The sequence below is a fragment of the Vidua chalybeata genome, chromosome 1 (genome assembly GCF_026979565.1).
Source record: "Vidua chalybeata isolate OUT-0048 chromosome 1, bVidCha1 merged haplotype, whole genome shotgun sequence".
Taxonomy (NCBI): Eukaryota; Metazoa; Chordata; class Aves; order Passeriformes; family Viduidae; genus Vidua; species Vidua chalybeata.
The window spans coordinates 121,171,968-121,198,777 of NC_071530.1; the positions used below are offsets into that span (position 1 = coordinate 121,171,968).

Genomic DNA, 26,810 nt, shown 5'->3' on the forward strand with positions numbered 1-26,810 from the left:
GTTAGAAACATTAGCACTTTAATTCCAAAAGAGAAACAGGGTAACATGCTTCTAGTGTTCTAATACAGAGATCAGTCTTTGCATTTTGTATTAAGGCAGAGAGAATTTCTTGAAATGATTCTGCCAAAGTCCTGACTCCTTTAAAATTTGTTAAGGCTCCAGAAAATGCAGCAGAAATATATAGGTTTCTTGGCATTGGTGTTAATTTTCTTAGTCTTTTTGTTGCAATTTTAAATTTTATGTAAAAATGAAACTATGCACCAGGGGACAGGAACAGTGTTCCAGTTGCCGGATTTTCTTCCAGGTTCCTTGGCACTGAGAGTTGCCAATTGCTTCCCAGTGTAAGATTTTATCTCTGAAATGAGACAATAAATATAAAATTAGAAGAGTAAAAGCTGTGTATTTAGTATTACTGGATTGTGTTGTATAAAATGCCAGAAGATTGTATTTGTTTCATGTAAGACTATTAAATTCATTCAGCTTTTAAAATGCTTTCTGGAACAAACATATTCCTAAGTGGAATATCCAGGATGGTAGGTTGAGTAGCAGGTTGCACAGGTATTAAGTAGTATGCATATTAATAAATGTATGGATCAAATAAAAATCAGTTCTGAATAATAAATATCTACTTTCACAATTACTTTTCTAAAAACCAGGTATATATGCTTGAGGGGAGGACCAATCCACCACTGTTAAATCTGCAATCAGATTTGGACTATGGCAGGAAATACCCTTTTTAAGTAAAAGTGCCCATAGCTGTAAAAAGTCCTCTTCCACTACACATATTCCATCACTTCTTCACAATAGTGAATAAAGCATTAAACTCTTATATTGAAATGACTTCCCAATTTTATCTAGGTTTCAAAAGCAATTTCTGTGTCAAGTGAAAGGATAAAACCTTCTGACCTCTACAAACAATTTGAGCTGTTCCAGTTTTTAGGCACAATAAATACAGCTTTTAATGAGATTTTGAGAAGTATAAACTCCTGTGCTGGGTTTTGGTTTACCCGTGTGCGTTGTGGCCGTCTCCGGAGCAGCGCTGCGTGGCCGTGCTCATGGCTGGGGGCTGGCAGGCGACGCACACCGTGTGTCCCTCGCGCAGGTACTGCATCCAGCGTGCGTATGGACGCGTCTCCAAAGCACAGTGCTGGGAAAGGGATTCCGTCCTGAACTCCACGCAGTATCTACTCAGAAGGAAAAGAACCAAATTATGAGAGATAAAGCATGAACTAAGTAGGCCCTTTGAATGGACTTACATATCGTGTGGTGTTTGTGAAATGCAAGTTAGACCTCATCGTTGCTAACAAATCTCTTTCTGACCCTAACCCAATCAGTGGACTCTTAAAAACGTTATGTAAACTATTTCTCATTCTATGTCCCATTCCAGTGTTTTATGTATAATCTCACTTTCTGGTAGTGTTCTATATTAAATTATTTTGAAAAACAGATCTCAGTAACCCATATTTTTTCTTCTATGCTGCTGAAAGAAAATGGAAAAGAGACTTTAAGAATATCAATGAGTTTTATTGTTCTAGGAAAAATAGCACAGGACCAAGCATTATGAGCATTACAGACCCAGTAATAACCTAATTTAAACTTCATTACCATCTCTACTGGTAACTAAACAAAATTTCTTACCGTTTTGTGTCAAATAGTTCAAAAAAAAGGTCTCTTGACACCAATCCCATTCAGCCCACATTGTTCAGAGACCTACATCTAATTTCTCAGACTTACACTTACATTCAGCTTTGTTTTAGCATTGTTTACTGCTGGCTTTCAAAAGCAGCTATCATCAGATTTGCCATGATCCCAGTGTCTAATTCAGGACAATTAGCAAGTAATACACAATATCTAGAACATGCAAATAAACTGCGGGAGAGAAAACCAGTACAAGCTATAGTTTATTGTTTAATTATTGCAAATTTAATTACATCTTTCTCTGTATACAGCTGTTTTCTACTGAACAAGATGACCCACATACATATGATAAATAGATTACCCTGCTGCTTCTTTGTCTGAAGGCCAGAGAGAAGATGCTGCTCGTCTTTTTCTTTCTTTACCGTATTCAGAGGTAGTTATGAAAGCAGGGACTGAGGGAAAAAAACAGTTATGGTAAAACAGCAAGGCACAGCTGAGTCATATTTCAATTACTGTAACAGTGGGTGAATGAATCAGGAGCTTGTGGATGGCAATGCTGGCTCACTTTATCGAAAAAGTGATAAAATATTGGCAACATTGGACCTCAACCCCATTCCCTACAGCTAAGCTCTCTCTTTATTCAGAACAAAAATATCTAATAACGCATACCATCTAGACAGTGAGGAAATAGGATGTACTGGAATCCCACAAGGAGTACTGTTTCCTGTTTCATACTGAATTTGTGTTCTAACTTCGCATGGAGATAATTTGATACTTGCATCTAACTGAAGGAATGCAAGCAGCTTAATTGTTTGCTTAATAGAAAATTAAGAAATGCCAGAGTAGGAAAACAAATTATTGAATAAAAAGTACTATGGCAGTAGAAAGTAAAGTTCTAAATTAAAATTTTAACCAGCTAACTGCAGATAGATGCTTGGTTTTTTGCTGTTCATTGACATCAGTAAAATTTATGATGGCCGTGATGGACACAATATACAGCAGAGAGATGAATTTGAGAGTACCATGTTCATGGCCGCAGTCCTCCCCCTGGTAAGTCAGGTATTCCAGGCAGCCAGCCTTCTCCTCCAGAGCTGGACATGGCTCCCCACCATTTTTAGGTTCCTGCTGAACATAGCGCCTACGGATCCGCAACCCAGGATGACATTGTTCTGCACAGCCACTCCAATGACTCCACTCCCCCACAACACAGGGAATAGCTGCAAAGCAGTATGAAAACATTATTAGTAGTCAAGAATTCTGTTTTATCCTAATTGCTTTCAGAAGCTTGAGATAACAAGATTATATTGAGGGGCTTTTTGTTTGTTTTGGTTTTTTTTTACTTTCTCTTTTCTTATTTTATTTATATGGGTTTGAACGCTCTTCCAGGATTTTGCACACTCAAATTGAAAATTCAAACCTGCCTGCAATGCTTGGGTCCCTATTCCATCCCTTGTCCACAAAGAAAGAGCCCCTCATCAAAACTTTTCACTACAGCTGTGGGGTTCTTCTGTACCCTCTTCTGAAGCATAAAGCATTAGCCTCAAAGAAGACTAGTTCATGGATTATCTACATCAGACTGGTCTGTCCTTCCTTAGCAGTTCCTGCACCACTAGATTTTGTTTAAAGGCTGGAACATTAAGCAGTAGCACAATTGATTCCCTTCAGATCAATTTCTAGCTCCTTTTTCTTCAACACTGAACTGTATCCAGTGCCACAACTTTTTTAACACAGGTCCTGTTTTAACACAGGTCCTGCTCATTTCCAACTACAGAACAGTCCACTGGATATTTGAATTTCAGTTCTCATGGATCACAAACTTCCTCTGAACTTAGCCAAAAATTCTGGGGAAAGTACCATTATTTTTAAAGTAAACTTTGAATCATAAGGAACTGCATTTCTCTCAGGCAGGGAAAAAAAGGTTTTGCAGTGTCATTCCCAGAATACAAAAACAGGTGATAGATACATTATTTCTGAGTGAGAAGCTACATAACACAGAAGTCTTCCCTTTATTTTTCCATTAAAGTAAAGAACTTTACTGTAAAGAACACACAGCCATTTTACATCTCCATGAAACTGCTTTCCTCAGCCTCATCTCCAGGAACGCCAAGTCCCTGTTTTCGAAAACTGTATAACCTAAAATTTTCCCTTTCCCTAGCAGTTAGAATGAATACTACAGCTTTTCAAAGCTTCACTGCAGGCTGAGCCCTCAGGAGTTGGATTAAGATGATCTCTGGATGCTCACTGATGGAACAAACAATCCCTCCACTTGGGAGCTTCAAATCTGCACAGCCGTGGCAGGAGGAACATGAAAGAGCAGATAAGAAAAATGTCTCACACATGGGCATCCATCAAGTGGAAGGATAAGCAATCATTTCCCTACACAAGTCGTCCTCAATTTGTGCCCTACAAGGACATTTAATCTGACTAGTCATCCATTCCAAGTAGCCTTCTTTCCTGGATGCCACCCAGTAGGGGCTCCAGGTTAGAGAATGGTACAAAAGACACATTATCAGCTTAAATGGGCTACCTTAAGTGGGCTGTCTTAAATTGGTTCTGGATTGTTTTGGGTCATGCTTCTCATTATCTAGTGAAATAAAAATTTTAATTTCTCAGGTGTACTATTTCTCATTAGCTTGTAATAGAACATATCATATGCTTTCTATTTTTTTTCTGCATTTCTGGATTACAATTTAAATCCCCAAGAAGCTTTACAGCTTAACCCTTAGTTACATCCTTGTATCACTGTTGAAGGAAAGGGATGGGACCAAATTAGTCTTTCAGGAAAATATTTTATGCCCTCTGGGATTCTGCCAGTACAAGACACTGGGAAGAGAGAATAGAATGTGATAACCTCCTTGGGGTTTGTGACTCTTCTCATAAAACATAGAAATTGCAGTGTTTGCTCTGTCATTACATCTCTAATTTCTTGGACTACTACCAATATAATAAAGCAGATAAAACCTCTGAAAGAGGCTACTTGGCAGATGTCCTTACCACTTCACTAAAATTCCCTTCCTCTGTTCTCACTGTGCACCAGCTGTTCTGACCAAACTCGCTCACTTTTGAGTGCCCTGACAGCACCAGGTGTATTGTGGCTGAGGATGCTGCATCCCATGCCCTAAGGAATTCCACTGAAACAGAACCACAGGGTTGCCTGAGTATTGGGCCACCAGTTGTCCATCCTGCTCAACAATTAGAATCCTGTTTTTTTCTTCTACTTACTGATAAACACTTTCCCAGACAGCTCCTGAGTATAATTTGTAGAACAGTACTAGAAAATTGCAGAAAAAGCCCCCTTTGCCACATGCAGACACCTCACACTGCACCACCAGGCACTGCCGTCACACACATCCAGGTACCCCAAAGTACATGACACAACCTCTGTGGCTGTGAAGGCACCACACTGACACGTTGCAGTACAGCCCCAAGAACTTTTGTTCCAAGAACTGTGAACTAGAAAAGAAAACCAGTCATAGTTAAAATGTCTTAGACCCCACCATGAGATAGCCAGGACAAGTGCTAAATGCAGTATGGACCTCACAGTCTTTGCCACCTGACTGCAGGGTCCAAACACAATCCTTGACTCCACTAGATTTTATGGTACAAGCTCAGACTTCAATGGCTGATCACACATCTTAGTTCTACCCAAGTAACCAAAGTATAGTAAGTGTCTATCTAGACTGTTTCCTTATCTATTATTCTCTTCCAAGCTGGCTGTATGAATGACCTGCATAAATAAAAATTTCCACAGAACTTTAATCCCATATTAGCACCTTGATATGCAGATAACATCAAGTCTAACATCAAATTTTCCATTAAGAAACTCCCAAAGGGACTAAGTGCATAGCAAATAAAGTGATGACTTCATATCTTACTGGAATCAAACCAAGCTGACAGTTAAATATTGGTCATCTGCAGAAATACATGGTAATTTTACGGTTTTCAAGATTTAGAATAAGAAGGATGAATTGCCCTAGTCATGTGGAAAAATAAGAATATTGTGTTGCAAGAATGGAATTTAGGCAGTGGGATAATAATGTCACTGTTGCAGTCAGTACCCAAAAACTATTAAGGGACAGTAGATCGATTTTGTGCCTTGTTAGAAAGATGTCAAATTCCTCAGCATGACAGAGACTGGATCCATGAGCTGACATAAAAGGAATGGTGCCATCACTTGACACACAAAAAGAAGTAACAGGGACCCATATCTACATCTTTATGGATCCCATTCTGTGTTGCTATTTGCTCAGCTTGATTAACACAACGATGTTAAATGATGATTCATTGAAACAATGAGGAGGATGCAAGTCAAAGGAAACTGAAGGAAGGGATTTGTCCTCAGGTACCTACCAAAATGTGGCAGCTAATGCAACACTTGAAATTAAAAAAAAAAAAAAAAAAAAACAGAGAAAAATTACATTGCTATCTTATGAAAGACAGCTCAAGTAGCCAAAACTTTGGTTTTGTCTTCCATTTGCAGCACTATGAAACATAGATCCTTATTTCTGAGTGAAACTCTATTTAATTTTTTCCCATCTCTGGAAAAAGAAAAACAGAGGATTGTAGTATGTTTGTTGTACAACATATATTGTAATATATAAGGATCTCTAGATTTTCCCAGAGTAACCACTTTGATTCAAATGGCAAGCTGATTCTTTTCTCAGGCTTTCTCATTCGACAGTAGTTCCTGTTTAAAATGCTATGTACAAAAATATTCTTCAAAAATATTCTTCATTTATTCAAAAATATTCTTCAGTGTTAGAACTATAAGAAATTTATTTAAAAACTCTTGAACTTGGGTTCAGCAGTCCACAAACTTCTGCTGAGCCATCTATTTATAAAGTACCAAACCTACAATGATTTTTGGACATCACAGAATTTAACCCTGCCACTGGCAGCTTTAGGATGTTCATTCTTTTAGTGGTTTCTTTTATTGTGGAGCATTGTTTTTGGGTGATTCCTAACATCTCTTCCATCCTAGCATCTCTTGATTACTTACAGTTGAGGCACTTCACACTTTCCTCAAAGGATGAAATGTCATTTCTGCAGGTACTGAAATCATGAGTTGTGAACAGGCTGACAAACAAGCAGTAGCATGAGAACTATTGATCACCTTTCTTCACCTTAAAGTTTTGAACTCTACATTCAAAACAGTGAACTATGCCAGTGAACACCCCTAGTGTCATTAAACATTTTAGCAAGACTCAGTGGGGAGACCTCAACATCCAATAGGAACAAAAAAGACTCTAAAATTTTCAGCCATACTTGTGTAAATTGAAAAAAAAACTTCCAGTGGAACTATTTAGAATTTCTGTTTATACAGAATCCAAGTAAATGACTACTTGCCATAGAGAGTATATATGATCATTTGCCTTTAAAAGAACAACTTCTTGTAAATTTAGAATTTTGGATGTGTGAATTCTAGGACCACCTTGCCAGGGTGCCAAAATTTTGCCTTCCCATGTTACACCCATGAATGCAAAATGTGCTGCTCCCTCTGTTTGTGTTTGCAATGGTACTCGCACAACAGCAGGGCAGCGAGGCAGTGCAGGGAGTCAAACCAGGCAGAAACAGGCAATAGAGAAAACAGAAATAGTTTCCTGTGTGTTTAGCTTCCTGAACTGGGCCACCAAAGACTGGCAAATTCCAGCTCTGGTGCAGGAGAGACAGTGAGACAGGGAAACTCCACTGAAAGTCCATTTTCCTGACTGGATCTAGGGCACCCACTGCCCACACAGGGTACAAGAGTGGTGTGCATTGTAGACATGCAATGCCTTTTGAGGCAATCACCACTGAGCCCAAGACAAAAAATACCACCTTGATAACAGCAGGGCATCATCAGGTGCCAGAAGTCACCCCAGAAGTCATGGTAATGAAAGTGTTTAAACTAGAACTTCTCAAGCACAATCTTGAGCTTCTTTTTGAAGGATTTCAGCTCAGTTTTCATGCTATCACTATGCATGTTTATTAGATCTCTCCTTTTATGTTTGAATATTAAAAATTATTTGATTTACTAAAAAGATGCAATATGCTGTGGCTGTATGACAAGCATCTTGCCAGTTCTTCCTCTACTGACTTTCCTGAATGAAAGAACCATCTATTTTTAAAATGCTAATTTCAAAAATGCTACCTTCTGTCTGACTTCGTGGTGCATTTTTTTCCCTTCTGTTACTCTGAGGAGATTATTTAACTGTGGGAGAGCTGACCATGTTCCTTCTAGAGGCCTGGGGTCACAGTTCTTCTCTGCTGAGTTCTTCTGTGCAGTTTTTACATCCTTTAGGATGGGTCTACACGATCTGAGAGTTGAACTCCACCTTCCCAATCCGGGCAGATGTAAGCCAACTTGGGTCCCAAAGCTATGTGGCTATGTCAGCATGGCACTGAGCCTGCTAAATACACCCTAATTAGCAGCACTGTGCAGCAGAGGCTCATGACTTGCTGGCGTGCATCCAGCCAGCTAGGAAGAGACATTAAGCTGACCAAATATTAGTACTGCACCTGCAAAGCAAGGTCTGTGTCCTGCATCCCAGGCACAGAGAGGTCAGTCAAATGGTGAAGACTGCAAAGGGTAGAAATCCCACAGAAAGAGGCACTGTGAATACCTACGAAGCAAATACTCAGATTGGTAGAGCTGGGCTACTTTTCCCTCCTTGCCATTGCTCACTGGGAAGCCTTGCCATCCCCCGAGGGCTGGCAGAGCACCCTCTCACTCATGCTCCTACGTTTATTTTTAAGCCTTTGCCTTCACAGTAAAAATTCCTGCAGATTCATGCTCCCAGACAAAACCTCACAGTGGGGACTTCCCCAATTATTTAATTGAATTTTATTTGTCAGGATGTGAAGAATCAGCTGAGAGACACAGACGGTGCTAAATTAATCTCCCTGCTGTCTCTGCAATCGGACATGCCCCATGCAATCAACCCGTGTTTGGGACTTGCCTGAGTGAAAAGTAAGTAACATAATATTTTAGATGTAAAATAACTTCAGACTGTCACTGTACCACAGCTGATCCGGAAACCTTTTCTCTCTAGTGAGAGAAAAGTCTCTGTCTCCCTGAGCGAGCCTGCCGCTGCCCCAGCCTGTGCTCATGCCCTCGCCGCGGGGCTGGGGAGGGAGGAATCTGCCCTTCTCGCAGCCCTGAGCCCGTGCCCGCACGAACCCAGCGAAACCTCCACGCCGCGAAGCCCCGGCAGGCAGCTCCCGTCCCCGGACAGAGGGCCGAGGAAGCGGGGTCCCGCCTGCCGCCCTCCGCCGCGCCCCGCTCGCCGGGGCCGGGGGCGGACGCACCTACCCGGGCACACCTGGCCGTGGTCGTGGCAGCAGTCTCCGGCTCGCCGGCAGCCTCCGTCGCAGTAGCAGGTCCCGTAGCCACCTCCCTCCCTCCATCCCTCGCCGACGCAGGCGGCATCCCGGCCCTGGCAACACTTTCCTTGGCAGCTGCCCCCGGCTCCGCTCCCGGCCCACAGCAGCCCCAGCCACAGCGCTCCCGACAGCGCCGTGCTGCCCATCACCGCCACACCGGCCACCGCCACACCGGCCACCGCCACACCGGCCACCGCCACACCGGCCACTGCCACACCGGCCACCGCCACACCAGCCACCGCCGCGCCGCCCCGACGTGCGGGCCCCGCCACTGCTGCGCGCTGCGGCCGCCGCCAGCCCCCGGCGGAGCGGAGCGGGGCGGGCCGGGCGGGAGCCCGGCGGGGGCGGGGGGCGGCCCGGCGCGGCCCGGCCCTGCCGTGCCCGGTCGGGCAGCGGCACAGCTGCCGCGGCAAAGCTTCGGGGTGCGAGGGCAGCGGCAGCTGGGGCAGGTACGTGTCCCCGGGGGTGTCCTGCCAGGGGTTGGGTGTTTCCCGCGGGATCGGCATGGCAGGACAGCTGGCGATGTCCCACACAGAGATGTTCTGTATCAGGATGTCCTGCACAGCAGGAACCATGTCCCACACTGCAGGGACTTACACGGTGATGACCTTCAATGACCTCCTCATGGCAGGTCGTCTAAGTGACGACCCTTACAGCAATGTCCCCCTCAGCAGTGTCCCACACTCAGTGACCCCCCCACAGCAATGCCTGGTGATGTGCCTCCCACAGAGCCACGCCCTGCACAACAGCAGTGTCCCATGCAGTGATGAGCCACAGAGCAGCGTCCTTCACAGTGGTGTCACGCAGCCGTGTCCTGCACAGGACTGATCTGCACGTCCCAACCAGCAGTGTCCTGCACAGCTGTGAACGGCCCAGCCACATCGTGTACAGTGGTGACTGACATCACAGTGACCCCCAAAGCTGTCCCAGAGCATCACCGGCCATCACCACACAGCCGTGGGTGGGAATGACCAGGTGCCACTAGCCATGGTTTATTGGAACAGGTGCTTTCCCATCTCAGGGCATGTCCTACACAGCGTTTGTGTGTGTTACGTTTTTCATTTTTGTTCTTTTTTTGTTGTTATCGTTTGTTTCCAGAACAAACAAAAGAAGCTGTACTTGCAGGTGCACAAGAAAAGTGAGGTGGATTCCCAAGTAACTTCTTAGTAACCTCCAAACCTCTTGGTTTGGATTCTGGTTTTCAGTTCACTTCAGTGCTAAGAGATTTTCAGGATTAATGGAACCTGATAATTTTAGCCAAAAGTCAAATCCCAAAAGTAAGTAGTGAGGTGACTGCAAAAATATGTTAGCTTTGCACACTTCAATTTGCAGATAGCTACTAAAGCAAGAGACATCTGGTCTCCCAAAGCTGCCTATGAGGGGAGGTAACAGTTTATTATATTATCTACTACGTGTGGGTACTTGGACCCCCTGAGACAGCTCAGGCCAGACAGAGTTTAATTTCTTCTAGCCATCAAACATTATTGTTAAAATGTTGTTTAAATCCCTGAGGACTGGGTCTGTTCTGTTATCCAGTGTGCCACTAATGAATTTACTGGCATTCTGCCAGCCTAAAACTTGAACCCCTGAATAGCAAATGTGGGGGGAGTTCTTGTGGTGGGCGAGAGGAGAACAAGACTTGCAGCCTGCCTTGGTAAAAGCAGTGTGAGAGAAGGAATGCCTCTTTATGTTTCCCTTTCCTTTATTGTATTCCTGTGCTTCACCTGAGAGGCAAAATATTACTAGAGGCAAATAGTACTAGAAACTATCTTTGTAGGTGGATAAATCGTGTGCAGATGACTTATGCTGAAAGGATGAGTCAATAAAACTTGGATGAGTCCAGAACAGGTCAAAGAGGGGCTTTCTCTTAGTGGATATGTTTACAGAAAAAAACAAGAAAATATGTCTGCAATAGTCTAGTAAAAGAAAACAGAATACAAATGAAAAACGTTATAATTTCTACTGGACAGAGTAAAGCAGATTCTTTAGAGCAACCAGGAAAAAAAAAAATCTTCATTTAAGAAGAGAACAAGCTCACCTAGTTTGTTCCAGCAAATACTTTGGGTTTTTTCTTTTAGTTAATTCCTTTCTATTGGGAGTAGCACTAGGTAACTAAGAAGGGCAAAGAAACACAGTGATGTGCTCTCGGCAATGACTCAGCGTAGAAACCCTCACAGGCAATTCCATCAAAATAGGCAGAGATTTCTTTCCAGTGTGACATGAGATGGTGCATAGAAAGTAGGTGTTGCAAAGTACCTGTTGTTGGTTATCTTTTTGTCATGCAAATAACTTTACAAGAAAAGCAGAGATTTAGAACTTATATGTAGGTAAGCTTAGGGAACATGCAGAGTCCTTGTTCTTTCTTGTAAGCTACAGAAGAGCATTGCATGGAGCAGAGGTCATCAGGCATCTGTTCCACATGTGCACTTCATGCCAAAATACTTCTTAATCCCAGAGGTGAGCAGAAATCTAAGGACTGTATTGTAGTCCTCTCAAAAACAGGTGTTGTTGTTGGCTCTGAGATTTTGAAAACCATGATCGAGCTCAAGTTGTCAGCCATTTTTTTCTCCATTTCTGCCCTATTTTAGCTTTGGAATCTCTAAATTCAGATTCCCAAACTAGAACATGTAACTGCAGTATAATATGGTAAGAGGGAAAAAGAAACCAAGACTGTGAACATTTCTTTTCAACTAATTTTTCAAACATGTGTACGGTTCCAATGAGTTTTATTCCATTGTTTTATTTCCAATCCAAGTGTCCCCATTGCCTTACATGGAGTTCTCCCTGGTTTAAAATACCACAAATACAAAACGAGCCAAGTGTGTTCCAACAGTAAATTAGAATGAGAGTTGGTCTCTGTTATTTATCATGCTTACCAGTAGTATTATTTACCATGATTGTTTATGCTTTCTCTATATAAAGAATGTAAAGCAGAGCCAAGCTTTTACTCTCCATCCATTCCTGTGGCACATATCTACCCATAACAGTAGGTAGAAGACTGAAAGCACCTGCAAGTGGGAAAAGCTTCAGACTAGGTACAAAATATATGTTTGATACTAAGATACCTTTCTTATTTTTTCAAGTTGAACTTACAACTGCAGTGATTCTGAGTACCTGATGTAAGGTCTATTCAACTCAACTTCAAAGTCTTTTTTCAAATATATTGTCTGTCAGCCAGCAGCATTCCACATGACCACACCTCCTCACAAGCAAACTCTCTGGAAGGTCCAAACTTGCACAAATAGAGCTAATTTTTCTTTGCTGCTAGGAGGTTAATCCAATGGCATAAAACTGAGGGGACTTCAAAAATCCCGCAGGGCATTTCTTTTTCTTTCAGACTCATGTTTGCACACAGCTTTATTTATTTGAGAGAAATACCCTTCTGAAACCAACCTGCTTGCATTTTATATTGAGACAACATGGTGACTGATGTAACTACAAAGGCTACAGGCTGTCTCTATCCTGCTACACAGGGCCATGCTTCCCAAGAGCCCCACAGTCAGCTACAACTTGATTTGTCATATGTGGCCTTTGTTCCCCTTGTTCTGGAAAAGTAGACTTTCTCCTGATAAGAAATAATCCCTGCTAAAGTGGATAACCAAATCACAGTGTTTACTAGTGTAGCTGACAGCTTAAAGCAATAACAACATTTTGTATGTAAGAGAAATGAGGAGTATTTTGTCTTTGCTAATGATCAACCAGTATAGAAACACAGTAGAGGATACGTGAAACAGGGTTTCTATAGTTTCATGGCCCATGATGTTATACAGAAAGCACTATGCTATTTGAGTGACTACCTTGTTCTCCACTGAATCACCCCTAAGAGAGCAGGCTGAATGCCTGGCTGTATTTGAGGGAGGTCATTTGCTGTGCATCCACTTTGCCTTGGCAGTCCTGTCAGGTACAAGCCTGTCATGGGTCATGGGAGATGCATTGGCTTGCTGTGTCTCAATTACAACCATTGATTTTGGTTGGAGTTGGTAATGATGCACAAAATTGCTTGAATTGGAGAGGTTAATGGAAATACAGAAGAACTATCTATCAGGATATTTTTAGCTGATTTTTAAAGGCCTTCATCCTCCCTGTATGTTATTGAAGAAATGTCCAAGCAGTGTGGTGAATAGAGAGCTGCTGTTGAACTTCCATGCAAAAAAGGCAAATCTGTGTGTCCAGCCTAAGCATGTAAGGACTGGAAGACACCCTTGTTCTGTCTTTTCCCCTGAATTTCTCATTTTCAGATTCAAGGAACCAAAAGGAAATGGAGCACCTGAGCCAGCATGAGGAAGGGGAGGTAACCCAGGGCAGAATGGGCAAAAGGCTGCGGGACTCTCTCCACCAGCAGCAGTTAAAGATGACACTGGCTCAGCTGGTGCACATGGTAGAACATTCCCCTTCCTCTATCAGGTTACATCTACATCTCCTGTCTGAATTAACAGCCTCTGGCTTATGGAATAGTAGTATTGCATTAATAAGTACATTTTCTTATGTTAGTTTTTATTTAATCTTAATTCTAAATGCTGTATAATCTAGAAGTGTTACTGATGTTCCAGTTTTCATTTGTCTTAGTAATTTTGAGAACAATATTCCCCCAGGAGTCACTCATAAGGGAACATGCTGAGTACCTGGCTCTTTTTGAAGAACCAGTGGTGTGTTTTTAAGCTCCTGATCCTGGAAAGTTAGCCTGTTATTCAGACAATCTGTTCTGGCTCTTCAGGCCAAATAGGACACTTGTGCTTTCAAAGGCTTTGCTGAGATGTGAAGGCATCTATTCATAATGTGCAAGGAACACAGTCCACTTGACTCCTGTTTGTTAGCTATCTCCTTGCAGGGTTTTCCAGGTAGTTTTACATTTTAAAGGCACATGATCAGCCAGAGTATGAGAGGGTGGCGGTTTAACACTTTCCGAAACAGAACTGCCTCTTACCAAATAAGCATCCCAGGATGTTATTCCACACACTTTCATGTTTCCCCTGCTTCAGGGTTATCTTCTTTAGTATTTACATACCTCCTCTTTTCTGCAATCACGACTAAATAAATTATTTTCCTTCCTGATGTAGGAATAGTTATTACCGTTTTAAAGACAGGATAAAAAGATACTGAGAGATTAGGGCACCTATCCAGCAAAACACTTAAGCACTTGCATAACCCAAGGCACATAGTAACACCACCACAGGACTGTTCACTTGTTCCAGGTTGTGCAGTCCTGAAGGATTTACTGAGCTGGGGCCTCCCAGTGTGCCGGAGGGCTCCGAGGCTCAGCTCCCTCACTCTGAGCTGCATGCTGCAGTCACTGGCCTCTCCATGCACTACCTCTGAGCAGCCACGTTATTCTGCCACATCTAGAGAAAACATTAGCCCAATCAGCTCCTTTTTTGTCAGCATATAAAGCCAAAGACACGAATAGCTCATCCTCAAATTCACTATTAAAATTCATGCAAAACAGCTAAGACTGTTTATTTCTCATTAAATCCAGATCAGATTTTCCCTGCTGTTTAAAACTATAATCAGTACTAGCATAGTCCAAAACTCAGTCAGTTCAGTCAGTTTCTTTCTTTCTCATTTATCACATCCAGTAGCAAAGATTCTTCATCTTGGAGTTATTGGATGATTTTGATGATGGTGCATTTTGCAGAGAAGAATGCAGCTCCCACTCCTGCAGCTGATGAGCATGCTTTGCTAGCAGGAATAAAACACATATTTCTGTCAATGAAGAAAGCAGGAATAACTATGAGTTTATGAAATTAGGGCACTGAACTGTTGAGAGAAAGAGTAATTTTTTTCTTATCATAATCCCACTTTTGAGAACCTCTGCCAATCTTTCCACTGGACTGATGAAAAGATGAATTCTGCTGACTTGAATAATTTGAAAATAAATGATGATTCTGATGTACACTGGCTGGCAGAGGGAATTGTTTATATAATTCTGGGCTTGCTAATAACCCTCTTCATAGCTAGAAATGGTGCCAGGAAAGCTGCTGGCTATGTAAAAATGCTCTCCCATTTCCTTGCCTTTATTGTTTTCTGTCACAGCTTGTTTTTTTTTAATTAGTACGTGAACTATTTTTAGTGTCTGGAGACAGAAATGTATTGTTCAGACTAAAATGAGGCTAGGTACCATGAAATTATTTTCAGGGAGAAATATTTGGAGCCAGTTTATCTTTGGCTGTGTGCAGTGAAAGTTTGCCTGCTTAGTCCAATTAGTTACAGCCATGTCACTTCATGTAAGTGAATAAAGTTGTGTCAGTGCACAGGGCAGATTTTGTCTCTCAAGCTGCAGAGGAGTACTCTAAACCACACACAGCTAGAATCTAGATCATTCTGATTTTTTTTCCATACAAATTCCATGCATATCTTGTTGAACGAATTATACTTTTCAGTCAGATGATGACTTAGGCAAATGTGATGTTTGATAAGGCACCTCTTTGTAACTCATCTAATCAGCTCTAAGAGATTTTAAAGTCCTTGCATTGTAGACAGATTAGCTGCACTGAGATCTACCCTTATGTGTCCACACACCTGTGTGCACCAAGCAGGTAAAGGTGCAGCAAGCATTTGTGACCCACTAATTCAGCCTGGAAGAAATAGAAAATACTCCTTCATATGCAACAGTCTCAGCTGAGAGACAAAATGTGAAGCCCAGCCATATCAGTTCCATTCAGAATTTCAAATCAAGCTCAGTCTTTACCATTTTCTTCATGGTTGCCCAAAGCCCCATCGCACACTAGTCAGTAATTAAATTCCTCTAATGTGATGAGGGCTCCATTACCAGGGTAGAGCTTATCTGTATGGAAGTATTATCCATAATGGGAATCAGAGGAGAAATCCACAGGAAATTAAGAGTTCATCCAAAGAACCAAGTGCTTCCTATACTCCAAATACTACTGCATTCTTTGATTTTGCCTAATTAAAAAGAAGCATATCTATTTACCAAAAAGACCCATAAAATCTACCAAAATAAGTCACTCCAATGTACAGACTTGCATTTTTTTTAAAGATAACTATTACTCAGGTTTTTAAACACACCTGTGAAAGTTTATCCAGCACTAGGGTGACCAGAAAAGCAAGACACGTCAAATTTAGAACCTGTCCTAGCTGCATATATGAAATGGGTCCTGATAGTATTTTCATCAAAAGAAACCAAGAATTTCAGAAAGAGAGAAAAAAAATATTATCTCCCATAATCTGTCACCAGTGCAATGCAAGCTTTTAACACTTCACCAGATAATTCCCTTGCAGAGGCAGATAATTCCCTTGCAGTTAAAGTAGCTCTATTTTGCAAGTAGCAGGCATTTGCAACATTTTTCAGGTTGAGTCCCTAAAATATTCCATTTAATGCACTGACCTCTGCAGAAAGAGCTTTAGTTTAGAGACCAGAAATAATGGACAAGTCACCAGATTCTACAGTAATCCCAGTAGTTGTGTTTTCATGCGTCCAGCTGTATTTTCAGCTTTCCATCCTTGGATCCTACCAGCAGCATAACTATCAAACCTGCTGTAATACACTGGTGATCTTCAGCCAAAATGGGACAGGGCTGCATGGAGAGAGAAGAGAGGGCAAGGGGATGAGCCTCAGAGCTTGGCTTGGCCGGGGTAACTGCTTTAGATCTGCCACAGCCAACTCTGGTCATTCAATACCACAGGATTGGAGTATCCTTTTCTGCCTGAAAGTACCAGGGCCAGGACCTGAAGTCCTCAGGGATGTGTAGGTGTCTCAGTAGTAGAGAGAAGCTCAGAAATAATGCAGTTAGTCCAGTTGTTACCATGGTTTTCTTGTGCTCAAACCTGTCTTCATAGCAATAGCCTTCCACTAAGCTGCCACAGAACCACAGTATGTGCATGTGGTTAAAATGAGCCTCATCAGGCAATAAACAGTTAACCTTGCAGGCTTGCATCAAGAGGAAGATCTAGTGTAGGAAGATCCCTCCATTACCACCAATATTTCAAGGCTTCTTTCAGGAAATTCCCTGCAGGTGTCCTTCGGACTGCATTGCCCACCAGACTGCCTCCTACCACCTTCTCCACTTGGCTGCTTCTGTCTGTGGCATGTCCAGGCACTGTCTCAACAGCCATGGGCACTCACTGCCCTTGCAGCACCTGATGGGTTTGTGACATGTGGGCAGTTCAGCTGGAGGCAGCCAGCTGGCTTGGGAAAAAAATTTCTGCAGAGGCCCTGAATGACTTTTCAGCTGGTACACTCCCATCCCCTTCTTTAAAGGCTGTCCTTGCAGAGGTAAGTGGCCTCTCCTGGACTCACAGGGGAATGCACATGAAGGGCCTGAGAGTGGATTACCTCACTGAGAGGACTATTCTGTGCTTCTTTCTTTTGGGCTATATCCTTATTTATAGAAACACTAACTTGGAGTGCAGGCAGGGGCAGTGATCACAGAATCAAAAGTCCCTCCTGCCGCAATGTAAATATTCTTGAGTGCTTTGCAGCTCCACTCACAAAACCCCGTGCATTGCTTTAAAAACAAATAATATAATATTTAAATAAGAGGTCAATCCCAAGTCTGAGCTGGCATCACTCCATGTAATTTACATGGAAATATGTTATTTTACACAGAGATCTGCCTTTTCATGTTTTGCCTAATTCACACGCTCAGAAATTTTTGGAGTGCTATGCACTTCATAAAATAGCTTTTAAATAATCTGGGTTTCTTCCTGATATGTAATACCTGCATGTGCTCTCCTTTTTTTCAAAAGGCTTTTTCAAATCAAAGTTATTTAGAGGAGCCTTCTTCCCAAATGGCAGCAGGTAGAGGTGAGGAAGTGAAAGTGCCAACTGGGGACAAAGAGTGAGAAATAATCTTTTTCTACTGAGGTGTTGAATTTGGCTCCAATTCAGAACTCAGGATGGGTTCATGTATTTTTGCTCTTACTTCAGTAATAACAGCATCAAGCCTGGCCTGATGTAGATGCATCCTGGGTACATCTTTGTCACCTAAAATGGAGATTACCCAGAATATACAGATGGTTCATAAAACATTGAACAGTGCTAAAGAGCACAAATAGTTTATGCAGCCTGAGCCAAACTCTTCCCAAGACAAATTTATTATTGTGCCATTTTTGAAACTTTTATTCTTTATATCACACGCCAGCAGGTGGCAATTTGGATGCAAATGTGACAATTCATCTCCTTCAAGGATGCTTCAGATGGATTCTAAGATGGTAGAAACTGACTCCTGGACTCCCCCTGCTTATGAGGAAAGTCTGGACTTAGTTACTATCACTGCATAGTTGGAAGAAGACAGAGCTCATCAATGTGGCTAGGCTTTATATTCTGCTGGGGTGAATGTATGATAAGGGCAGGTAGAGCACTGAACTCAAGAGGAGTCAGCTCAGCTTTGCCTGTAGCAAATGAAGCAGAACAGCCAGTGCCTACAACTGTGAGGGCTTTTCCCACCAGGGATACCCACTTATCCATGGCCTTGAATCTATCTCAGTATCCCTTAGTTTAAATGTACATGTCAGACGTGTAACTGAATAATATATAAAAAGGTTAAACTGAATAATATATAAAAAGCTTGTTAACTTTAGAGCTACATTGTGTCTTGATTTGTTTGTATCTTTCTCTTAAATGTCTGATTTTGCTATCTAGCTTGAATGTGTGAGTACTACAGTTGTATTTCTATCTCCCTCTGGCTTCCAATATTGGCTTAGCTACAAAGCAGAGGTCTCTAGGGCAGAGGATGCCTGCAGTTAGGCCTCTCTGTCTGAGACATGTTTATCAATTCTTTGTACAATTATCTGTGCATTAATTTGATTGTAGACCAGCAGAGCATGTCTACAAATTTGATGTTGAAATTTTTTACATAATTTTTGTGTTCAGCTAGCACTATATCCTTGGAGAGCAAAACTAGATATACTGCACTTAGTGCACAGAGAAGCTTGTATCTCAGAAAGCAGAGCAATTTCTTTTCTCAGGGGATCGCATTCCAGCTTTATCCACCACTCATGAAACTCACAGAACTGTCCTCCTGCTGACTGAATGTGTATCAATACAGAATGGGCCACCAGCAATCTGATAGTAAAATTAAATTGAAAAATTCAAATTTTTATGCTTTTATACACTTAAACTTTATTAGCTCCAATGAGAATATAGTGTAGATACTCTTTGGTGTGACTTTTGAAGATTCAGAACACCTACATTAACCAGGCTACCCATTCATGACTATTCCTTCTGGAAGACAACATCAGTCTTGGAGAGATCTTTTTGTTCATCCAAAACAATTAAAAATACTGCAATCACTCATATGGAAAAAAAAAGAAAGCCCTACACCCATTTTGAATGCCTTCAGTTGTACAGCATTAGTAAAATGTTTGACAGCACCAAGTGTTTAATCTACAAAGGGATTATAGCTATCTCCACAGCATGCACATATCATTAATGTTAATGGGAACTGCACCTCCAAGACTCACCCTAAAAGGTGGGCTGTAAATTGCATCCCAGTAGGATAATTAAAAGTCTGTTAGAAATGCAGCAAGTTCCAACAAACATTTTCTCCCAGGGTAAGTGATCAGAGCATTTGGAATTGAAAAATATAATTATCTGTTTGCTTGAGAAAGGTAGTGCATCGGTTTCACAAACACGATCACACACAGCAGCTTTTTCCTACTTGGGTATAATTTTAGTAGGTAAATTTTGTTGTATGTTTCTTAGCCTACTTGTTTTTTCCTTCATTTCTGTAATCCTACTTGACCTGAAGTTCAACACTGGGCTATGTTTGCAGTCATTATTGTATCAGGATTGCCAATTCTCATTTCTATTTCTCACATGCTAACTACTGGGAAATATTATCAAAACTATTAGCAGAATTATTTTCTTTTTTCTCTCTTATTTATTTTTTCTCAGGCTTAACAGAAAACCATGTTTTATGACTGGATGTAATTTCTGGAATAGAGTGTGTCAAAATTAACTATCTTCTAAAATTATAGGGGCATCAGCTGATAAGTATAAAACTGATCTGTCTCATTTTCTTATTCTGCAAAGATTGATGATGAAGGTAAAGCTAGGAATGAAATCAAAATAACCATCTAATAGTCATGATGTCCAAATTACACTGTTAGAAGGAAATAGCCTAGAGCCTCTAGACTGTTTGCAATGTCCCATATGTTATGCAATTTTGAGATGACAGTGTTTGCCCATGGGGACAAGTAAGCTGTGGGAATGGTTTTCCTAATCCACAGAGGTTTTAAAGTTTCTAGGAAACATTACAGGTCTTGACACATTTTCAGTTGATCTAAGATGTTCATACAGAGACTCAGAGATTATCCAGTAACTTTTGAATCTCCATCACTGGCATCAAGAGACTTCAGACTTAGTCTCCACCATTGCCTTTTTTTGGCCTCAGAGAGAAAAAAAAAATCTCCCAGCACATTCCTGTGTGTACATGTTTAAATGTGTGCATGAGATGAGTTCTTTAGCACAGGATATAAAATGCTTCAAACAAAATGAGACTTGATTGTTTATGGGGAAAAGAAAATCATTTTGGAACTTTGGAAGTTATGCCACAGGCAGCATCTGATTGTGCTGCAAAGAACAAGGCCTTAAGCAAATTTTGCTGCAGTTTTTCTAGAGATAAAACCCCCCTATTTCTTAAAGTGGATATTTTCAGCAAGCATTTCTGCAAAACTTTAAAGGAAGAAAAAAACCTGTTTCTTTGTTTTGTTACTTGGTTTCTTGACCTCCTTACAAATCAATTCACATTCTCTTTAAAACTTTCTTGATAAAACAAGTGGTGAGCACTTTCCTGAAACAGATGTTTATTTGTTTACAGAATAGGACTTATGGTACACAAAAACCAGATTAATCACTTCTACTACTCTACTGAAATCAGCAGGCACTCAGTGAGGAACTGAATCAAAAAAAAATTATAAAAATGGTGTTCAGCTTCTTTATACATATTTAAAAGCATAAGCCCAATACTGCCCTGCACAGCTCAGTTAAAGCAGTGGGATTAAACGGATCCCCTGAATGAGTAATACATGGCTCTGTGGAGGACATAGACAAAACATAGCACAAGGCAATCCCAACTTCTCCTTGACTCCTAAGGCAAGGAGACAGCTTGGTTGTTAATAGGACTGAATTATTATTAAATAAAAATAAAATGGAAAATGAAAGCTGCCAACAGCAGCGAACCTCAGGTCTATAGTGCTGCTGCAGCAGCACACTGTCAGGGAAAGATTTCTGCAACAGCTGATGCACTGTTGGATAGTCTGGAGAGCCTGAAGTCTGACTAAAAAGGAAACTATGTGGCTCCCTGGAGTGGTTTGACAAGCTTTATCACAATTTGGGTGGCTCTACAGGATTTCTATACTAGAGAGAAGACTGTAAATGGCTTTTTTCTGTCAGACAGTCAAAATTAACAAGGGGTTTTATGAATGTTGCAACCTTCTATGCAAATGTTTACAGTTTTCATGTTGGTGTGAGCTACAGAACTACCTACTTACCATTTTGACCTCAAGATGAAGTGACCTCCAACACATCCTTACCTTCAAAAGAATACAGGCAAAAACTACCATTTTGCTCTTACTTGCAGCATTGCGTTCTTTTTCCCAGTCCCGGGCGGCTCGGGGAGCTCGGCTAGGCTCAGCGTATCACCCGGGAGTCTGGAGCTGCCGCTGGTTCGGAGGCTCTAGCGCTGAGCCTCCGCGTGGGCTACCGCGTTGTGTAACCAACACTGGGAGGAGGTAAAGAGGCGAAGGAGGCACACCCTGTCCTTGCGGTCGGCTGGAGAAGGTTTATTGCCGCGTGGTGCTGTGGTGGAGAGCAGAGAGCGTTCCCTAGTGCCACGTGGACAAGATGGCGGCAAACAAAGGGGCACATGGCGTTTTATAGGGGGCGGGCAGACGAGGGCGGAAGCCCCCTCGCCCAATGGGGGCAGGCAACGTGCGGGTGACGTGGACCATGGCAACCAATGGGAACGCGACAGGGGTGTGTACAGGGTTTCGGGATGAATGGGATTGTGGGAATGAGGTAACTGACATAGAACTTTCAGGAGTGAACAGGGGGGTGACCACAAGACTGACATAGGGAAGCTCCAATGGTAAGTGACCCGGAGCAAACCATGGCGGGGGGAAACACAGGGGTACACAGGACCGGCTAACTAACATTATAAAACCCCTAATCTGAACGCAACCCGGGATGCAACACTTACTCATGGACCCAGACATCATCCTCCAGTTCTGCACAGCACTGGTGTTCTCACTGCTATCACCCAACAAGTGACCCAAATGACCTCACAGCCCTGGGAGCCATCTTCTTCATGTCTCTGGTGTCACCTGTCCCTCCAGCATCCTGGCCAAAACATGTGCTGCCCCTCTTCTTTGGCTCTATGGCTTCATGCAATCCCTTTTTTTTCTGGACTGAATCTCTGGGGAAGAACAGACACATTCTTTACAGTTAGAGTGGTGAAACACTGGAAGTGATTGTCCAAAGAGGCTGTGGTGTCACCACCATCTTTGGAGACACACAAAATTAGTTTGGACAGGACCTCAGGCAACCTGATGTAACTTTGAAGTTGGCCATGCTTTGGACTAGATCTCTGGATGTCCTGTTAGACTAGTATTACTTTATAGTTTTAAATACAGCTCTCTCTTAATCAAATCAATGCATGTCTGTAGTGGTAAGAATTGAGGAGTATCCCTTTCACAGCTTGTGAAGCATTAGTGACCTTGACTGTATTCTCTGTTTCAGAGTCATCAGAACTCAGTCAAAAGAGTGTGTTTACGTGTTGCTTGGCCTTGCACACTACACACTGAGGGTTTACAGAGAGTAAACGGAGATATTTAGACTTCACCCACATTGCTTCTTTGGACTGCACACTGTGTGAAGAGAAACAGGCAAAGCAGGGAGACAGGAGCCTGCTATCCAGTGAAAAAGGACAGAAACTACAGATACACCATATTTCCTTTCCATGTTCTCTAGGTAAGCATTAAGTTAGCAAAGGGTTTGTCTTAGAAGGGATTTCAATTGCTCAGCTGTTATCAAGTGTATGATTTCTTTCTGATGAGAAAAAAACTAGTTGTTTTCCCTCTAGTACTTCGGAACTGCTGTGTATTTGGTTGCTCACATCAAACAGTTCTATATCTGGACTTGACAAGTCACTTACAGTATACAGTTAATTTAACTTCACTGCACACATTTTGTTCCTGGCAAAGTAAAAGACACAGCACTACTCGTTAGTCATTTGCTTGCACTAATAGATCAATGCCCTCATGTCTTCCACCAAAGAGTGTCATGTTGTATTGTAGAATTTTCTTCATCCTTAATTTTTCAAGCACAGATTTTTTTTTTTGTTTGTTTGTTTGTTTGTTTGGTCTTAAGCAACACATTGGGGAATTTTCTTTGAGACATGGAAACTCTTAATGGCTTAAGATTTTCAGGGAAGTATATTCAACTCCCTGCTACAGTAAGTAACAAAACCATGTGTTGGTAGCTATTTCAGACTATTACATTGACTCCTAATAGGAAATCATGTCTTTAGCATAAAATTAATTTGATATAGGCAGGTGGAAATAAAGTAAAGAGCAAATGATCCCCTAAAATCACATAGATATAAATGAGAATTAGAAGTTCTGCACTCTGGTACTATGCAAAAAACTTTTTTTTTTATGATTACATTAATTTTTACTGCAGTAGCACAAAAGAGTCATAAGAAAGAAAAATTAAGGCAGCCCTCCTTGGGCTTTCTGCTTAGCACATGATGGAGTGATTTATACCTGCAGAAAGCAGACAGAATACACTACAAATGGAGAAATATCAGTTCAGCTGCCCTGGGTTTTGAAGCCCAGTTTGCACAGGTTGAAAGGGTTTGGTTTCCTAATGTCCAAAGTAGTGAAAAGGCAGCACAATTAGAATGAGGCAGACCTTGTTACCCTGAGCAAACTTGTAATGTAGAAGTCCAATTTAAAGAATAGCTTGAGATTTTTCAAAGAACATGCTTCTGTGGAAAGGGTAATCCTGCCTTTCCAGTGCCACTGCTGCCCCCATCTCTGCTCTTGGGGATGAACAGAGAGCCAAGTCAGCTTACTGATTCAGCTAAATGTTAACTTTTTTTTTTCCCCATGGCTATTTTCAGGCAGCTATGCAAGCAGATCCAATAGTTCTGAGACTGCATAATAGCCAGTGCTAATATGAAAGATGTGGTAGGCACAGGACTGAAGCACAGATTATTTTTGTGGCAGACATTTTTGATAGCAATATGGCCTTGAACTGGATGAAGAAACCACCTTTAAAAGCATGTTGTGATGTTGAATATGACTTGGCACTAGCATTGACATAAAGTTTTAAAGATAATGACTATTCAGCCTTATATGCTGTTCACCATGGTGACATATTTTAATAAACTTACACTATTATACCCCTTACCCAATGAACTCACTTCAGCTTCTATTAAACATTTAACTTAGCTTGATAAATTCAGCTTTTTTTAAAAGTAAACAGAAGCACAGTATTCAATATAACTTTTCAGTATTTCACAGCAAAGCCAGTAGCAGAACTTCATATTGGTAAGGAGGAAATAAAAAAATATCTGTGTGTGTCTGCCAGCTTCTAGAGGGCTACAGGCTTATCAAGCCAAAGAATATCTGAATTTTAATTTGGTAGCAAAGTACCCTCTCTTCCCTTGAAGAACTCCTTTAGTGAGCAAACTATTTCAACACTGCAGTCAGTGAGAGGTGATTTTGCAATTTGACTTCACTGGAACTCTGAGCAAACCTTTTACAAGATGCTTGTCTTTCATTTCAGGGGAAAAGCTGACTGGGCAAGACTATTTCCTGCTGGTTTATCACTTTTTGCACCAGAAGTATGGTTTTGGCATTTTTCCTTTCAGCTTCAATGGAAATGAAGAATAAACTTGATTGAGGTGTTGCCAGCTCTCACAATTTCATCACAAATCTCACTACTTATGTGTTTTCTTAAAGCCTCAAGATTCTGGCTGAAAGAAAACTAAAACTTTTCTATTTCATGGGACTCTCCCCTTGCATTCAAAGCAAAGCTTCTGTCTTTTTTACTTGCCGACGAAGTATGAAGAATGTGAGACAATTATAGTTTCAGGGCTGAAAAGTCTCAAGTCAGCTATGAATAACCCACTTTTCTTTTTCTTCTTCATGACGTTTACACCATTTAAAGGCTATGGGGATTGTATTCTTGTTTTCTCTACATTTGCGGTTGGCAGCACTGCAAATGTAGCAGGAAAAACATAGGCATCTTTTATCAGTTTGCATTGTGACCTATCAAATTGAAAAAAGTAGGACTGGGATTTACAGTGCTGACTCCAAGCTAGTAAAAAATGAAAGGAAATGGTGCAGATGAATTAAATTGGTTTTCTGTCAAGGGAAATATGATGCTTAAGTAATACCCAAGTTGTTGATATTTTTAGTTTAATTCAGTTCAATATTCTTTTTTAACACTAGGTCATCAAGGTTGGTAATCTAGAAATACTACAAAGAGTTTTTTTTAAAGTATTAGCTTTCCAAAAATTAAATGTTGCTGTTTGTTCTGTCAAAGATACTTCATATGATAGTAAAACTTCCGTATTGAGTGAATACTCTGGAAATATCATATGTAACAATGTATATAAATAAAAGAGAATCCTATCCTACCTGTAGCAAACTTAGTCACTGAAATATTAATACTGGGGAAACTCCTCGGAAATTTTATTTATTTATTATTTTAGATTTATTTATTATAATCAAAGACATTTATCATTATCAAAGACAGTTCACAGTTCACAGGCTCCTAAGTATTCAAGTTTTAACAACTGAATCATGAACAAAACAGGCATAAGCACAAGCCAAAAGTGTAAAGACAATATTTTGAACATTCTCCACTGTTATTTCCCCCATCAGTTTCACCTGAGTGACCTACAGCCTGGCAAAGAATAAATGCTTCCTGTCTTTAACTATTCCCCATAACTTATGCAGCACAAAAATCCAAGCAGCAATTTGTTTATCTAGTAAATAGAAAAACTGTTGTTGGAGCAATTTACATGGCTGTCATGAGACATAGGTTTTTGATAACACTTAATTTATACTAAATGAACACAAAGAAAAGTAAATGATGGTTATGCAACCAAGCTAAAACTTATTAATTAAATGCAAATTATTTTTTTAATTTCTACAAAGTAAAAATTGCTACAAAAAGTAGTACATGTTCATGGCTCTGTATTAATTGTTTAATTCAGGATCTTTAACTCAGTCATAAATATGAAACTCAACACTCACAGTACCAGCCCAAAAGAAAATTGGTTTATGAAATGGAAGACGTCCAATTAAATGAAAACCTGACAATTGTGATTCTTTTGTGATTTCAGATTTTTAAAATTTCAGATTTTTCAGCCTTTAAAAATCAAGAACTGAAAATGTGGATGACTCAGGCTTAACCCCACCTGCTTTGTTTTGCCATGGTTTGGATCTATAAAAAAAGATTCTCCAGTGGAATGAAATGGCCTAGTTCTCTCAAATAGAAAATGGCACAAGCCACACCTGAGGGAGGCAGTTCTTCCCTCTTCATGGTCCCATCACCTCCTTTTGCTTCCTGCATTGTCCCCACCTCTGCACCACCCCAAAATGTCTTAAAATTACAGTAGCAAGTCCTGATCCCACTGCCCAAGCCCATTGATAACAACCCACATGCATTGGTCATCTGCCATGTTGAAAGGACCATTTCCACTGGAAGTCAGGAGTTATGGAAATCTTGGTCCAGGACTTTTGAGGAATTTGTTAATTTATAAATAAAAGACAGCAGGACTAACAGTTAGTCACAAATGAAGTCTGGTGCAGCAGGGGTAGAGAGGAGCAGTGATAGG

The 26,810-nt window shown here is 41.1% G+C and overlaps 1 protein-coding gene and 2 long non-coding RNA genes across 3 annotated transcripts; 1 reads left to right on the plus strand and 2 right to left on the minus strand.

Annotated features, from left to right (window-relative positions):
- Positions 1 to 237: 237 nt before the first annotated feature.
- Positions 238 to 9,222, minus strand: SBSPON (somatomedin B and thrombospondin type 1 domain containing). The gene is made up of 5 exons (XM_053951117.1): positions 8,930 to 9,222; positions 2,661 to 2,855; positions 2,000 to 2,090; positions 1,008 to 1,184; positions 238 to 355 (listed from the first exon to the last, which is right to left on the minus strand). Exons 1-5 carry the CDS (start codon positions 9,144 to 9,146, stop codon positions 238 to 240), a joined length of 798 nt encoding a protein of 265 aa, XP_053807092.1. The 5' UTR covers positions 9,147 to 9,222.
- A 5,252-nt stretch (positions 9,223 to 14,474) lies between these two features.
- LOC128794823 (uncharacterized) lies at positions 14,475 to 21,848 on the minus strand. The gene is made up of 3 exons (XR_008433283.1): positions 21,534 to 21,848; positions 16,343 to 16,532; positions 14,475 to 14,700 (listed from the first exon to the last, which is right to left on the minus strand). It is a non-coding gene; the product is annotated as an uncharacterized LOC128794823 (long non-coding RNA).
- A 126-nt stretch (positions 21,849 to 21,974) lies between these two features.
- Positions 21,975 to 24,871, plus strand: LOC128794816 (uncharacterized). The gene is made up of 3 exons (XR_008433278.1): positions 21,975 to 22,046; positions 22,697 to 22,927; positions 24,749 to 24,871. It is a non-coding gene; the product is annotated as an uncharacterized LOC128794816 (long non-coding RNA).
- The last annotated feature ends 1,939 nt before the right edge of the window (positions 24,872 to 26,810 follow it).